The sequence below is a fragment of the Sebastes fasciatus genome, chromosome 5 (assembly GCF_043250625.1).
Source record: "Sebastes fasciatus isolate fSebFas1 chromosome 5, fSebFas1.pri, whole genome shotgun sequence".
Classification (NCBI taxonomy): domain Eukaryota; kingdom Metazoa; phylum Chordata; class Actinopteri; order Perciformes; family Sebastidae; genus Sebastes; species Sebastes fasciatus.
The window spans coordinates 17,740,924-17,756,669 of record NC_133799.1 but is presented as its reverse complement, the minus strand read 5'-3'; the positions used below and the strand labels follow the sequence as shown (position 1 = coordinate 17,756,669).

General features: G+C 39.1%; 1 protein-coding gene across 1 annotated transcript; it reads left to right on the top strand.

The window, feature by feature from the left end:
- The first annotated feature begins 5,895 nt into the window (after positions 1–5,895).
- On the top strand, positions 5,896–15,746 carry gclm (glutamate-cysteine ligase, modifier subunit). Its single transcript, XM_074635426.1, has 7 exons — positions 5,896–6,302; positions 9,465–9,527; positions 10,588–10,672; positions 11,597–11,653; positions 11,764–11,966; positions 12,722–12,836; positions 14,415–15,746. The coding sequence occupies exons 1-7, from the start codon at positions 6,165–6,167 to the stop codon at positions 14,582–14,584; spliced, it is 831 nt and encodes a 276-aa protein (XP_074491527.1). The 5' UTR covers positions 5,896–6,164; the 3' UTR covers positions 14,585–15,746.

Here is a 15,746-nt window from a genome sequence, read left to right as displayed (position 1 = left end):
CACACCTCCTCTGACATGTCAACAACACTCAAGTTTTACAAACGCTCAGTACAAGTGAAATTTGATCACTGAATCCCACAAGGCCAGCCCCCACACACACAAAATTGCACCATACTGAGGAGGTTATATAATCCCAAAAAGTTTCGGTTCTCATCGCTTTGTTCTCACATTCAGACACATTGGTAGTAATCGATATATAGGCTAGTTCAGTGGTTGCCAAACCTTTTCTGCAGGGCCCCCCTTTTGTAGCAAAAAAATATATTCAAACCCCCCGCCAGGCCAGTGCAGAACAATGCATCATTAATATTTAGCCTCGCTGCGCCCCCTTTTATAACTCTGGGCCCCCCTTAGGGGACATACTAGCTCATCGCCAAACTTGTGCTAAATTTTGTCAAGGAAAAAATGGCATGGCCATTTATTTTCAAAGGGCTCCCTTGACCTTTGACCTCAAGATATGTGAATGAAAATGGGTTCTATGGGTACCCACGAGTCTCCCCTTTACAGACATGCCCATTTTATGATGATCACATGCAGTTTGGGGCAAGTCATAGTCAAGTCAGCACACTGACACACTGACAGCTGTTGTTGATATAAATATATATAGACATACATTTGCATAAAGCAGCATATTTGCCCACTCCCATGTTGATAAGAGTATTAAATACTTGACAAATCTCCCTTTAAGGAACATTTTGAACAGATAAAAAATGCGCGATTAATCATGGACAATCATGCGATTAATCGTGATTAAATATACTGTATATACTGTATATAGTAGTTAGGGTATTGTTGTGTTATGGTCTTGTCTCACTGAGGAACATGAGAATAACACTGCAATTGAGATAACAGGAAATTAAGTAAAAAATATTAATGCAATGCTTTTAATGATTCCAAGATTGATTGTTTTCTTCCATGAAGAGGTCAGAGGTCAGATACACTTCTGGGCCGTCAGATAGCACTTCTGGGCCGTAGAGATGTCAGAGCCCCCCCCAAAGCTGCTAGATGGATACTGCCTCACACAAAGGCAGATCTAATCTAACAGCACTAATGCTGTCCAGATGTAGGCAGCCTTCCAAAGTTGGTTTATTGTGTGTCTGTTAGGTATAATTTACATCTAATGAACTGGGCTCATGTACTATTGGTTATCCCCAACAGTCCCCTCTACAGCTGCAACCATTTTGCAGGCCTGTCCTGGTTCAAATCATATTCCTAGGGAATACTGAATCTATTATGATATTTACTTCATGGTCCATTTTGTGCCTTTTATGTCCCTTTGCACTGTTATCGATATACGTACAGTCTGTGTCTATGGGAAAAGTCAAACCTGCACATTTGTTCACTGCGGTGTTGCTGAATAATGAACATTCACGATAAAGAAAATAAAAAATACAGAGAGGGGTGTCAGGAGGCCCATATATACTATATATTATGTATGATGGATGTTACTGTTGTTTTCAAGCTTCATTACAAGTTCCTTTTAAAAATTAAGTAACAACAGATGTGGGTGATTATGCGTTGTGTGCAAATTTGTGTGCAAGTATATTTGTGTTATAGTGGTTAAACTGGCAGCAGAAGGGAGTTAAGATGGGGGGGCGTCTGGGCCTTTAAAACTTAAACAATCCAACTATAAAAGAGACTTTAAACCAGCTCCAAGTAGTGAAAGTCTGAGAAATGTTAAAAGAAGCACTTAGGGAAATATTCTCTGAAAGAAACTCAAGATCCTGCTTGTTAAAAAGTCTACTGGAGTGACGCCTCTTCTTAATGCTTTCCAGCATGTTGCATAATGTGGCATGTCTTACAGTAGTAGCACCTTCATGCTTTTGTTTGGATGTTATTATAGGGCATTTGCTGCTGCATTGTAGGTCCTTAGTCTAAATAAATATGCACTTAATAACGCCTACATTTTCCACCAGGGCCGTAAACAGACTTTAAGAAATGAATCCAAGTTATCCCAGTGTAACAGCACCCACGCCCTTCAGAAAAAAGTGTTTAACTATTTGTATCTTTTAAATTATATTTATTTTGAACTGTTCATCAATATTTCTACAATGTTTTCTACTCAAAAAGCCCAACATGTGTTACAATTGTAAAATGTAACTATCCTAAAGTTGCCCCAAAATCCCTGGAAAGAAAGTACAGAAGACGTGACCTCAGTGTCCTCAATGTTTTCTACACTGAGGAAATAGTTTTAAAAAATATGACGGTCTCTTGTGACGCATGAAAATAAATGTTATGAAGAAAGAGGCAAGACTTCATAGTTTACTTTCTCTTGTGCTCATAGTCAACATAGTCCGTTTAGTGTTTAGAAATGTCAATGTTCACTTGACTTGGTGACGTTGTCTGAATCATAAATACTGAAGTTTTGTAGATTACTCTGGAAATGTGTGTCTACCGAATGCCAAATGTACTGCAAGTCTATTTGTGATACATTGAAAGATATGTGTGCATGTTTTATAGATTAAGGCCAGAAGTAGTTGGAAAGCCGAACATTACACCCATATGTGATGTGTGTTAAACAAAACTATGGACATGAATGTGCTGCTTTAACAGCCTCTGTTGCTCCTGGGAAGGTTTTCTACAGGAGTTTGGAACCTGCTGTTCAGAGCATTTAGTGAGTTTCGGCCACTGATGATGTTAGGCGATGAGACCTGGCTCGCAGTCTATGTTCCAGATAGCTCATCCCAAAGGTGTTGTTGGATGAGGTTGAGACTCTGTGCAGGCTAGTCACGTTGTTCCAAACTAAACTGGGAAAACAAATTCTTTATTGACCAAGCTTTGTGCACGCGGGAATCGACATGTTGAAACCAAACTGTTAAAAAGAAAAAATTCACACGCTCTTATCTCGCTCGACGACATCACACATCCTGTGACTTAGTCAGTTGATGTAATCTACATGTGATTATTTAATACCTACACAAAGGTCACATCAACATTACATTATAAGTACAGCATTAAATACATAAAGACATACAAATAACTTTTAGCCCCTCAGAACTCTGCCGGCCGGCTGGCTGGCCAGCCAGCAGGAGCAGCCGCTATTATGTCTTTCAGAGGATGTTGCAGGCTGAGTTTTCAAGCTGAAGCGAAGATACTGGTATCATATGAAACTAAAAACTTAGGAAGGATTCCATTGGTACCGACCATGTCATAGCTTTTCACAAAGGAGGTTAAATAACGCTCCAAACTTAGGCTAAAATTTGGCGATGAAAAACTGTCATAACAATTTTCAAAGGGGTCCCTTGACCTCTGACCTCAAGATATGTGAATGAAAATGGGTTCTATGGGTACCCACGAGTCTCCCCTTTAGAGACATGCCCACTTTATGATAATCACATGCAGTTTTGGGCAATAAACATGCAGTTTTTTTAATGCAGTATAAATGTGTTATTTTCGCCTACACTAAAATGGTGTATTTGAATATTTCTGCATACTTGGGTCTATAAAAAGTCTTGGAATTGCATAAACTGGGTATCACTGTAAAGCTGCTCGCTCACATTCAAGTAGCGTGTGCACACGGGCGAGCGCGAGCAACAGGACGCTGACTTTCGTTGACTTAACGGCCACAGGTGTCGCTGTTAACAAGCATTTCTGATTCTAACAAACAGTCCCTTTAATGTTACGATTATGAAGGGGTCCTTGGAAGATTTTCTCCCCTGTAAGGGGCCCTTTGACCCAAAAAGTTTGAGAACCCCTGGTGTAGAAAGTAGATAAAGTAGATAAAGTACAGGTGCTTCACATTTGTATTTAAGTAGGCCTACAGTACTTGAGTTTAAGTATTTAGTTTGTTAAACAATGTCGACTTGTGTGTTGACAATGTTGACAATGTTGTTTTGTGTCACTTTTGTGCAATGTAAATACTGTAAATCTACCGTTATGGATATGTGCAATAATTATCTGATGCTGTGCAATAATTATATAATTATCTGACGGACACTTTGTGCAATAATCTGTAATAATAAACTGTCATCTCAATATACATATTGTATTTTTATATATTTTATATTGTATTATCTTTTATATATTTATATTTATATTACACTATCTCTTTTTTATTGTATTATATTTTCATTAGCACCTATAGGGTTGTCACAATCTAATTTCGTTGTACTACACAAGGACAATATAGGGCTTGAATCTTGAATCTTCACTGCTATCCTTTGATTGAGGAAAATAATTAGTAACACTACACCACCATCTAGAGGTGAGAAGTGAAACTGCATCCGATTACAAAAGTCTATTCCACTGATCCGGTTCTCCGTGCTTTAGATGTAGCCCGATCCTCCTCCATGATACTCCTGAATGGGTTTTCTACGGCACATTCACCTACTCCTCCATGTGGGCGTGACCGACCGACCGACCGGCTTACTTCCATAACAGCCTCTAAAAGCAACCACCAAAACCAGCCAGGTCAGTCAAGTGCAAGTCATCCTGACTATATCATTTTAAAGCTCTTTTTGTGCTCTTTATGTTGGAACTATCCATGGGCACATCAGATCAATATGAAGTTAGTTATAAGGGCATTCGGAGTGGCATTCAGAATTTGCCCCATTGTAGCATTAGAGGTCAAATGTCAAATTCTCTTGACCTCAGTGTCATGAGAATGTGACTGATGGATAGATTATAGTCTAAGCTTTACAACGATATATGACTTCATGATATTGTGTGTTGGTTACCCTCTTTTATACTGGATCTATGTGTAAACTGGCGAAACAAGATGGAAAAAATTTAATGATGGAGGGATGAAGAAAGGAGTGATAGCACATAGAAAGCTACAATTGCTGCAATGCTATCATGCATTTTCCAACACTAGGGGACATAGACCTTTAAAAAAAATCATTATGAGACTTGGGCCCTCCAAAGTGGCACGACCAACCCCCTGGCTCATGGACTATATCAGGGGTCACAAACCTGCGGTTCCGGAGCCACATGTGGGCGGCTCTTTAGCTCATCTCCAGTTGCTCCCTGTGGATTTTTAAACATGGAAATGAATGACTGTTTTTTTGTTTACATTTTAATTTTTATTTATCATTGTTGTAGGTCTATGGTACGACGGTACGACGGAATATTGGGGCCACATTGAGGAAAAAAAATATATCTGAGATTTCGAGAATAAAGTCATATGTTTATGAGAGAAAAAAAGTCGTAGTATTATGAGAATAAAGTCATAATATTATGAAGTAGTAATTTTACGTGTTATTTTCTTTTTTTCTCATAAAGCTATGACTTTATTCTTGTAATTTTACGACTTTTTTTCTCGTAAAGTTATGACTTTATTCTCGTAATTTTACGACTTTTTTCTCGTAAAGTTATGACTTTATTCTCAAAATATTAAAAAAAAATTCTCGGAAAGTTATGACTTTATTCCGTAATATTACAACTTTTTTCCTCGTAAAGTTATGACTTTATTCTCGTAATATTACAACTTTTTTTCTCGTAAAGTTAGGACTTTATTCTCGTAATATTATGACTTTATTTCTCGTAAAGTTATGACTTTATTCTCAGAATATTATGACTTCATTCTGGACATCTCAGATGTTTTTTCCCTTAATGTGGCCCTAATACTCCGTCGTACATTTGCTCTTTGGCCCTCACTGCATTAGACTTATATACTATATACTTAAACTATAAACTGTGTTACCTTCATCACAATGCTCAAATGTTTTGCGGCTCCAGACAGATTTTTTTTCTTCTTTTTGCCTAAATTGGCTCTTTTGATAGTAAAGGTTGCTGACCCCTGGTCTATATCCTTGATTGAGGAAAATAATTAGAAACACTACACCACCATCTAGCGGTCAGACGTGGAACTGCATCTAATTACAAAAGTCCATTCCACTGATCCAGTTCTCCGTGTTTTAGATGTAGCCGGAATCCTGACCGGGTTTTTTACGACACATTCACAGACTCCTCCATGTGGGCGTGACCGACCGACCGACCGGCTTGCTTCCATAACAGCTCCTAAACGCAACCACCTAAACCAGCCAGGTCAGTCATGTGCAAGTCATCCTGACTACACTGTTTTACACCGGTAGTGTGTCGGAGGCTGTGCTGCTATTAATCACTCAAAGCCAGCAGTTTACGGTAGCAGCTGGTGTCGTAGTGAACGTCGTTATTTAACAACACTGATTAGCTTTAACTTGTTAGCTCGCTACGGAGAGAGAAACCACATGGATCCTCAAAACACCAACACCAACAGTGAGGCGAAGATGTTGTTGAGCCACGCTAAGACTCTCAGGCTGCACACCGGGAACTTAGTCAACCGGAGCCGGCTGAAAAAGAAATGCCCCGTTTCTCCCAGCGAAGAGGTAAGATAACGTTAAACCCGGTCTAATTTACGGCAGTTAGTTGGTTGGTTGGTTGGTTGGTTAGCAACGGTGCCGTTGGTGTGTGACAGGTTAGCTTTATTAGCTTAGCCGTGTCAGTTAACGCTAGTTGCTAAGGTTACCTGGCTAAATATTTAACCAGCTAGAGACCTGTGTGTGTGTGTGTGCGTGTGCGTGTGTGCTAACTGATAATAAGGCAGGTTATATCAGCAAAGAGTACTTCAGATAGCAGTTAAAAGTTTGAGTATAGTGTGTCTTAACTTATGTGATGAAGGCAACTTTTATTATCCAGCCAAAGGTGAGTTGTTTACAGACAGTAGTATGATTGTTAGGCTGTTCACACATAAACAAACTGTAAAGTGAAGCCTGGAAACACCAAACAGGTGTCATGCATCATCACCAGCAGGCAGGTGCTCCATTGAAACACTGTTTGTTTTTTAGTTTTAACACCCTTGTATTTTTATTTATTTATACATATATAAAAGTGCACAAAATCCAGTCAATGAAAAAAAAAAAAAAAGAAGAAAGATCTAAACTAACATAATTTTAAGCAGTCCACAAAGAGTATGTCAAAAAGCACCTGTCGACAGCCATAGTCACAGGACTGTATCTGAGATAAAGTGTGAGTAATGTTAGCTTAAAGTCTGAGTATAGTGTGTTTGAAGAAGGCAACTTTATTATCAAGTCAAAGGTGAGTTGTTTACAGACAGTAGTATGATTTGTTGTAGGCTTTTCACACATAAACAAACTGTAAGTGAAGCCTGGAAAGAGCAGACAGGTGTCATGCATCATCACCAGCAGGCAGGTGCTCCATTCAATGTTTGTTTTTAGTTTTAACACCCTTGTATTTTTATTTATTTATTTATTTGCACATACATAAAACTGCACAAAATCCAGTCAATGAAAAAAACAAAAACAAGAAATGTGTCAGGAGAGGTCAAGAAGCCACAGGCTTATACAAAGGACCTCCCCCAATACCCCTCAAGAAGAAAAAAAACAATAACAACAAAGGAAGAAATATCTAAACTAACATAATTTTAAGCAGTCCACAAAGAGTATTTCAAATAGCACCTGTCAAGAGACACAGTCACAGGACTGTATCTGAGATGAGTTAGCTTTAAAAGTTTGAGTATAGTGTGTCTTAACTTATGTAATGAAGGCAACTTTATTATCCAGTCAAAGGTGAGTTGTTTACAGACAGTAGTATGATTGTTGTAGGAGGTTCACACAAAACAAACCTGGACAGATCATACAGGTGTCATGTATATCCAGCAGGTAGGTGCTCCATTGAAACAGTGTTTGTTTTTTACACCCTTGTATGCTTGTATGATAAAGCAAAAACAACGAGCCACTAACATCTATTGAAAATGGTCATAAATTTAGTGCTGCACCTAAATATTTTCGCATTGATTTTATTTTTTATTTTTTTTGTTTTAGAATAATCAAGTCTGTAAAATGGTGACAATCACAATTTCCCAGAGCCTAAGTTGACGTTTTAAATAGCTTGTTTTGTCAAGTCAACAATCTAAAACCCAAATATATTTAATTTATAATGATAAAACAATGGGGAAAGCAGCAAATCCTCATATTTAAAAAGATGTAACTAGTGAATGTTTTGGCATTTTGCTTAATAAATGACTCAGACAGTCGATTATCAGAATAGATGACAATTAATTTTCTATCGATTGACTACTTGTTTTGGCACTGCATATATGTTCACTGTAGTTATATAAAGGTGTGGCGGCAATTTGCTGCAAGGGTTTGGTCAGCCTTTGTTACTTTTGTCATGATTGCTTCAGATACCACACCACTTGTTGTTTTAAGGTATTAAACATCACCTGTACTTTTCCTCCAAAGCATTGTTGTAGTTTGGGTGCAGTGCTAGGTGTTGTGCCTACCGCAACTCAGTCCAAAGTTGATCTTATATTTATTGTTGTGATGAAGGGCAAAGTTTAAGGTTTGACCTATGTACTATGTAATTGGGCCATTTACACATTGAAATCAAGAAAGCTTGTGGTGATTGGCTGTGAGAAAAACTAGGGCTGACCCGAATGCTTCGACGCTGCGTCTGTTGCCATGTATGTAGTAATAATGTATAAATCCCCAAAATAGCCCATAACGTAAGGAATAATGCCACAACATTATTCATTATTCTTATTCAACATTAGTTATTCTCAGATGGATATTGCTGTTTGTTGTGTGTAGAAGTGGGTATGCAGGGCTACAGACTAACTTTTTCATTTAGGTGCACCAGCACAGTATATAGGTGCACCCAAAATTTCTCACCGTGCCTTTTGGCACCGCAATAATACATTTTAAGCGTTTTGTCATTTGCCATAGGCCTAAACTAGGGATGTCACAATGCCAGAAAATTTGTAGTCGATGGAAATACCACAATTCTTCATACCATACCATATTTGATACCACGGTAAAAGTAAAATGAAAAGTAAAAGTAAAACAATAAATCCTTTGTTTTTCAAAATACACTTCTTTATTACCGTTTGCATACTGGTTATTGTTAGGAAGTTAAAAAGTTCATAATTCCCTCTCTATTATCTATTTTATATTGCTGTGAAAACATCTCCTTCAAACAAATTGTATTCAAGTTTCTTGCCAGAAACTAGATTTTACGAGATTACATGTGAACACATCATGATAACATTAGAAGACCTAATGGTACTTGTCCACAGCTCCCGTTCTTTCCACACATCACATTCATTGTCTATGTTGGCATCCATGCAATGCATTCTGGTAGCGTGGTGTCACGATTCAAGAGACGGGGCATCATGTTGGCGGTCGCTTCTCATTTGCATGAAATTGAGGTCTATGCTACTTTATGCAAATCAGGGGCGTCTGGCAGTTGTTTACTGATATATATAATACTCTGAATCCTGTATACAGAACCTTTAAACTTGACTTGCCTCATGTCCTTGTTTCTACTTGACATTTATCCAAATGATTTATTTGTTTATAACGCACTGCAGAATTGGCGGAGCAGCATGTCACAGCTGTCCAGATGTTGGTGTGGGGGTCTGTTGAGGATAAAAAGCTGTTCAGCTTCAGCCAAGATTCAGGGATCCTTCCTGATAATATGCATGTCGTACAGACTTTAATTTAAAATAGTTTTTCTGTTTGATATTTCAGCTTCAAGACTGCATTCAAGCCACACTGAGTGATTGGTCTTCCGCAACAAAACCGCAATCCAAGGTGGGAAGACGTTTACAGTTTTCTTAATGTTTTTCATGTAGTGCTGTTGGGTTCTCGATGTGAGAGTAGTACATCTAAGTCACTATACTGGTTTTGCATATTTTAATTGACTCTGAGAAATGAACAATATTATTTGCATTGACGGTCAGTTGTGGTCAGGCCAGCGGTATGTGAATGAGTTTCCCAATAACGTGCTACTACACTGTCGGGCGGTAGGGTTCCAGTGCTTGGGAAAATAAAATAACTGATGAACATCAAAGGATGCCTCTAGGCTTACTGAAAAGAAGCTGTCATGATGAATGTTCATGCAGTGCTGGCTGTCAAAGGCGCCATTCCAAATGTGCGTCTGTCTGTCGGGACGGGGGGTGGGGGCACAGAAACTTTGCTCTGGGGGTTTTGTTCATCCACTGTGATAGGATTTCTAGAACGCCCTATTCATTAATCTCTTTTCATCAAACTGAAAATCTGAAAAGACTGAAATGAAGATTAAAAAGTCTGTAGGATCCAACATAGTGAGCCACCATTCCTGCTGAACACACGCCTGCTCTGGCTGTTTTGCTAGGCACAGCTAATCTGCTTCATCTTTTATTACCACGCCCAATGGACTCAAATGGCGATGGGGGAAGTTTTGAAAGAGTTGAATTAAGAGGCAAATAAAAAGTGTATTAGACACATCCTCTGTAGGGAAATTGCAAGAGTAGGATGTGTGCGTCATGGGGTTTGGTGTGTATTTGTTGGCAGAAAAACACAGAAGCTTTGTAATGCTAGGGTTGGGCAATATTGAAATTCCCCTACTGACGATATTGCTTTAAGAAAAAAACCTGACATACAATATTATCATCCAAAAAAACCTGAAGAGAGACGCATGTAGATATAAATATATCTATGGACTGGAGACATAAATGTGACATTGGTTCTTGTCCATCCATGTCATGACCAAAAGCTATTGTTTTAATAGACGGATTTAGCCAGCGTTGCTTCGTATTTCATGTCTGAAAAGGGCTTTAATCACAAAACATGTTGCGCAATCTCTAAATGAAGTGCTTGTCTTGTCATGTAGGACTTCCCAGACACTCTGGATTGCTCCATTCCTCAGGCAACAGATGCCATTACGCCTGAAGAGAGGGAGGAACTAAGGGTTTCAGGTCCGTATTTGTTTTGCAGTCAACTTTTGTGTCTCAGAGGATTGAAATATAACACATTTTCTGGTTATTCAATAAATACATAGTCTATGTGAAATAACCACATGGTAAAGCCTATTTGTGTATACTCCTGTGTGAATTAAATACTTGACAATGCTAGTATTTTTTCTAATTTTAGTAAGAAGTTTAATGCTAAATGAACATAAGAGTGAAATTTATAGAGAGAATATAATTAAATACAGGCTTGGCCTATGTCTAATCTAAACAAATGGGGACAGCAAATATGAAATTAATCAAAAACTGCAGATAAATGCATTTTACAGGACAGGTGGCAGACATTAAGGCCCATAATAATTAATACGCATCTTAGTCTGAATCAACTGCATGTATGGTGTATCCTCTACAGAACCTCACTGATTATCTGATTATATCCTAGGTTATAATAACCGAGGTTAGCTGTAGAGAGTAGCTTTTTGTACTGGTTTTAGACCTGCTGTGATTACATTCGGTGTCATTGCAATGAACAAGTAAAGGACATGTAGTGTGATAGCATCAAACATTCATACCAATCGACAATGCGGCACAATATATTTACTTATTATCTGGGGGGGGGGGGGGGGGTGCACAGCTCCTCCACAGATTACTTTATTTATCTGTTAATCCTTGCATGTCGTACAACAGAGATACTTTTCCTACATACGAACAACACTACAACAAAACACTGTGTTTACGCATTTCTATGTACCGTAGTCTGTAGTCCGTTTAAGGTGAAGGAGAAAAAAGGCACGTCATGCCGGTTAATGACAACGGATAGCCTGCTCTCCAAATATGCCGTTAGTGGGCACCGGCGTGTGGGAAACTTTGCTGAAGGTTGTTTTCTGGTCCGTGTCTGACTTTTTACATTTTTATTACTGCTTGTTTTTACAGTCAAACTGTTCCTGTGTGAGTCGGTTCAGTCCTCCATCAGAGATGCAGTGGAGATGGGTGAGCTTTAAATCTCTTCAGTTAAATTTTCATTTGCCTTAAAAATTACACACAATTGATATGAAACTGAACTCTACTTGTGAAACTACTACACTGTCTCTCATCTTTAGTCTGCCAGGCGCTGGCAGTCTCCCAGCTCGACTCTGTTATCATAGCACCACCTTGGCCCCTGGAGGGGGACACCCAGAGTTTGGCTCACCTTCAGCCAGCTTGGGAAGAGCTGGAGGCTCTGGTCAGGAGCCAGCGGATTGCAGCCATCGGCACCTCTGACCTGGACAAAGACCTGCTGGAGCAGCTCTACAACTGGGCTCAGGTGAGTGGCAATATTGTGTATGTGAACCTTTATTCGTGTCATCTCTAAGCTGAGCAGACACTGTGTGCTTTCATTAATTGTGTACGTTGCCTTAACTCATAATACACATTCTGCATGGCCAGAACCTGAGACTTAATATGCTCACACTGTATGGTTAATTTTGCCGGCCATGACACGGTGCTCGCACTGAACGTAAGCAAGGAACCCCCGGTCGCTTTTGTCCATTGACAATTCCAATAAAGTTTATTCAAGCAAGACATCTGTGTTCCCACCAGTGTTGACCAAACAAGAGAATGGTGGCTTTACTTTGTGCAATTTTACTATGAATGGAAAGTCCATAGTCCATAGTCGGTGTATTGCCTACAGTAGATGAGAGTCGGCACGCCCCCAGCTTGGAGAAGCAGACAGGAGTTACCGCACAGAAGCAAAATAATGTACTGCTGTGGACGGGGACGTCAGCAAAATGTGTTTTAGCCACCTAAAACCAACGCTCACCTAAAAAAATCAATATCAGTTTAAGTGTACGCTATATTTACATTATTTTGCCGGTTTACCTTGCCGTGAGACAGCTATACAGTCTATGTTTCCGACTGGGGAACTGAAGCCGTTGTATCCATCTATGCTCTCGCCAAAGCCACCAGACTCCATGGAAAAAAAAGCGTAATTTTACCTCGCAGAACAGTTGACAGTTGCTGCCATTTCCTGTTTTGAACCAAATAAAGCCAGTCATTGACTGCGTACCCTTTCTTGTACAGGTGAAGCCCAGCAGTAACCAGGTCAACCTGGCCTCCTGCTGTGTGATGCCTCCTGACCTGACAGCCTTCGCGAAGGAGTTTGACATCCAGCTGCTCACACACAACGATCCCAAAGGTGAAACTCAATTCCTGTCAGTCAGATGGGTTCATAGTGAAGTTTCTAGATGTGAAACGGTTAAAAAAAGAGTCCAGGTTTTCTCACTGCTTAGTGATAGATTAAAGGTTAAGCCTTGGGATATTCTGTATTTTTGTAATACAACAAATGCCATCAAAAGTTGTCAAAAGTGTTTTTTTTCTCTCTTTTTCCCGTTGTTATTGTTGCTGCTTTCTCTCTCTTTTTTTGGTTATTTCGAGTCTAGTTATCCTGCTTGTCTTGTGCTGTGTCATATGTTTTATGTTTGTTTTCATGGTGCTCACTTGTATTTCACTATAAACAAAAAAAAAAAAAAAAAAACACTATCAAAAGACCAAAACCAACAAAGAATTGATTCCACTAACAAGTATTGTCTGTGTAGAAAAAGCCTGATATATCAAGTCAATTTTCTTTATATAGCCTAATATCACAAATTTGCCTCAAAGGACAAATTTATATTAATCTGACCCGCCACAAGGTTTGTTACACAGAAACATCTGAGAAGCCGTCATTGGAAACTGTTTGGAAAAGATCAGGCACTTTAAAAAAATACTTGGCAGCTGATTGGATGAACCATCTGTCACTCAAACTCTTGCCAAAGCCAGTCGGGAGAAAAGCGAAAACATCTTTACCACCGAGAAAAGCATTCAGTGCCATTCTTTGCTCTTCTTTAAATGAAGAAATACTCTCCAGTTCTGATATACCTGATGCTATTGCAGCACCTACGCTAACCTCTTCAGGAGTTGCCATTGTTGTTTTGAACGAACAGTTGCCTCTCCATGTCGTTAAGCCACGCCAGTAGCTCCTCACAGGACGCCGATTGGTCCGTTCTCTGGCTTGCCGGAAACAAACACATTATTTGAAGCCTGACAAGATGTATTTTCGTGTGATATGTGATCCCGTGTTTCTCGCACGATCTAGTCACATCGTGAGAATCCAGCTGCTGTGCAAGGTAACAAATTGATATAAATAATAAATAATAAATAATATGTCTTATTAAATATAGACTTCCATTGTTGCCTAAAAATAATTGAAAAAACACATCAGTGAGCCGTTTCATTGCACTGGGGTACATGTTTATTCATTATCGTGAACATGGGCACTGTGGTTTATTTTGAGTCAGTCACACATACATCATCCTACCATCCTGCTGCCGGAAATACTCACTACAACACCAACTGTGGATTAATGCACAGCTGAAAATAGTCCCCAACAAATACACTATTTACTCCTGTTTGCTAAAAGTGCCCAATGACATACCCTCTTTTAAAAAAATAAAAAATATATATAAATATATATTTGTTCTTTCAAGATTTGTGTCTTTAGTAAAAACGACTGGGCTGAGAGCCACAAAGAGACAGACTGACCCATTGTTGATTTTGGTCTTTTCATGGGATTTATTAACAAAAAGATACTTTAAAAAAATGCCAGCCTTATTCTTGAAGCTTTTTAGTTAGGGTCAACTGCGGTATCAGTGAATCTCGTGTTTCTTTCCACAGTGTGAGATCACTTGTACCTGAGTTTTTAAACGGCTCCTCTTTTGGCGTCATGTTTCCACAGAGCTGATGTCAGCAGCCACATTCCAGGAGGCGGTGCAGGAGGGAACGCAGGACCTGAACATCGCAGACTGGAGGCTGGAGTGGGTGCTGCGCTACTCCATCATTGTTAAGAGCAGGGGCATTATCAAGGCCAAGGGCTACCTCGTCAGTGCAAGGAAGGCGAGCCCCTAGCGCACACCTCACCAGAGAAGAAGACACATGGATGAAGCCATTTCCTCCTTTTTTCATTGACACACACACACAACATGCAAAGTAACAGCTCTGAATAATGGACGCTGCCATTCACCATGAGTCTTGAAGTCATCGTTTTATCTTACAGATAAGGTTGCATCTCGATCACGTATCATTTCTTCAGTTTAACTGATGCAGGTATTCGTCACCCTCGTCTCAGTGAGATCAAAAATAGGAGATGAACATGCAAGATCAACTCCAGTGTCAGCTTTGAGAGAATAGACTGTGAAAGTGAGAGTTTCCCAGATGACCATTGACCGATCAGCCATTTACCAACCAACACAGCAGAGGCTGCTTTAATGATGGAAAATGCCAGTTGCTAAACTTTGATCCAAGGTGGTGGTTCCTTAACCTTGCTCTGACTTGAAGTGCCTCTTATCTTTTTCTCCTCCTGTCATACCTACTTGGTCTCCACTGTGAATCAAGCTTTAAATATATCAGTCTGAATGAAAAGATTACGAGTAGGTAAAGCAAAAAGCAAAGATAGAGATTTGTTTTTTTAGAACCAAATGATTCCAAGCATTTTGAAAGGGCAAAAAAATGATTTTATTCATGCAATTTGATTTTTCCTGTTGTATAGACACCATTTGCATTCCTCAATTGAGAAAAAAAATGTGCTAATTCAAATCAAACTACATATGAGATGTTTATTTTATGATGCTATTTGACTTTAACTGGTAAAGCAGACAACTATGTGAGTATATATAACTTTATTTTCTCATGCATTTTTTTCTAACAACGCGCCGTTTTTGGTGATGCATTGAAATGTTTACCCCCTCTGTGCTCATGAGATTAATTCGAGGATTGAGAATACAGCAATATTTGAGATTGACATGCATAGCAGGGTTATACATCCTCTATAAGCATTGTTGTTATAGCACTGGAAACTCCATGCCTAAGGAGTTATAAGGATGTTTAAATTTGTTAACCCTGAACAAGAATTTTTAATTTAAGAATCAAGTTTTTTTTTCCCCGACAGGATCCAGTTTATCTCATGATGACAAATTATCTGTTGTACTGTAAACATATTTAATGTCGTCATATATCTGTATATCAAGAATTGGCTTTATTAAAATTACAAAACTGATGTTTTCACCGTGAA

Coding starts and splice junctions, on each gene's coding strand:
- gclm (XM_074635426.1), top strand. CDS start 6,165: ATGGATCCTCAAAACACCAACACCAACAGTGAGGCGAAGATGTTGTTG. Junction 10,673..11,596: donor GGAGGAACTAAGGGTTTCAG/GTCCGTATTTGT, acceptor TTGTTTTTACAG/TCAAACTGTTCCTGTGTGAG. Junction 12,837..14,414: donor CACACACAACGATCCCAAAG/GTGAAACTCAAT, acceptor ATGTTTCCACAG/AGCTGATGTCAGCAGCCACA.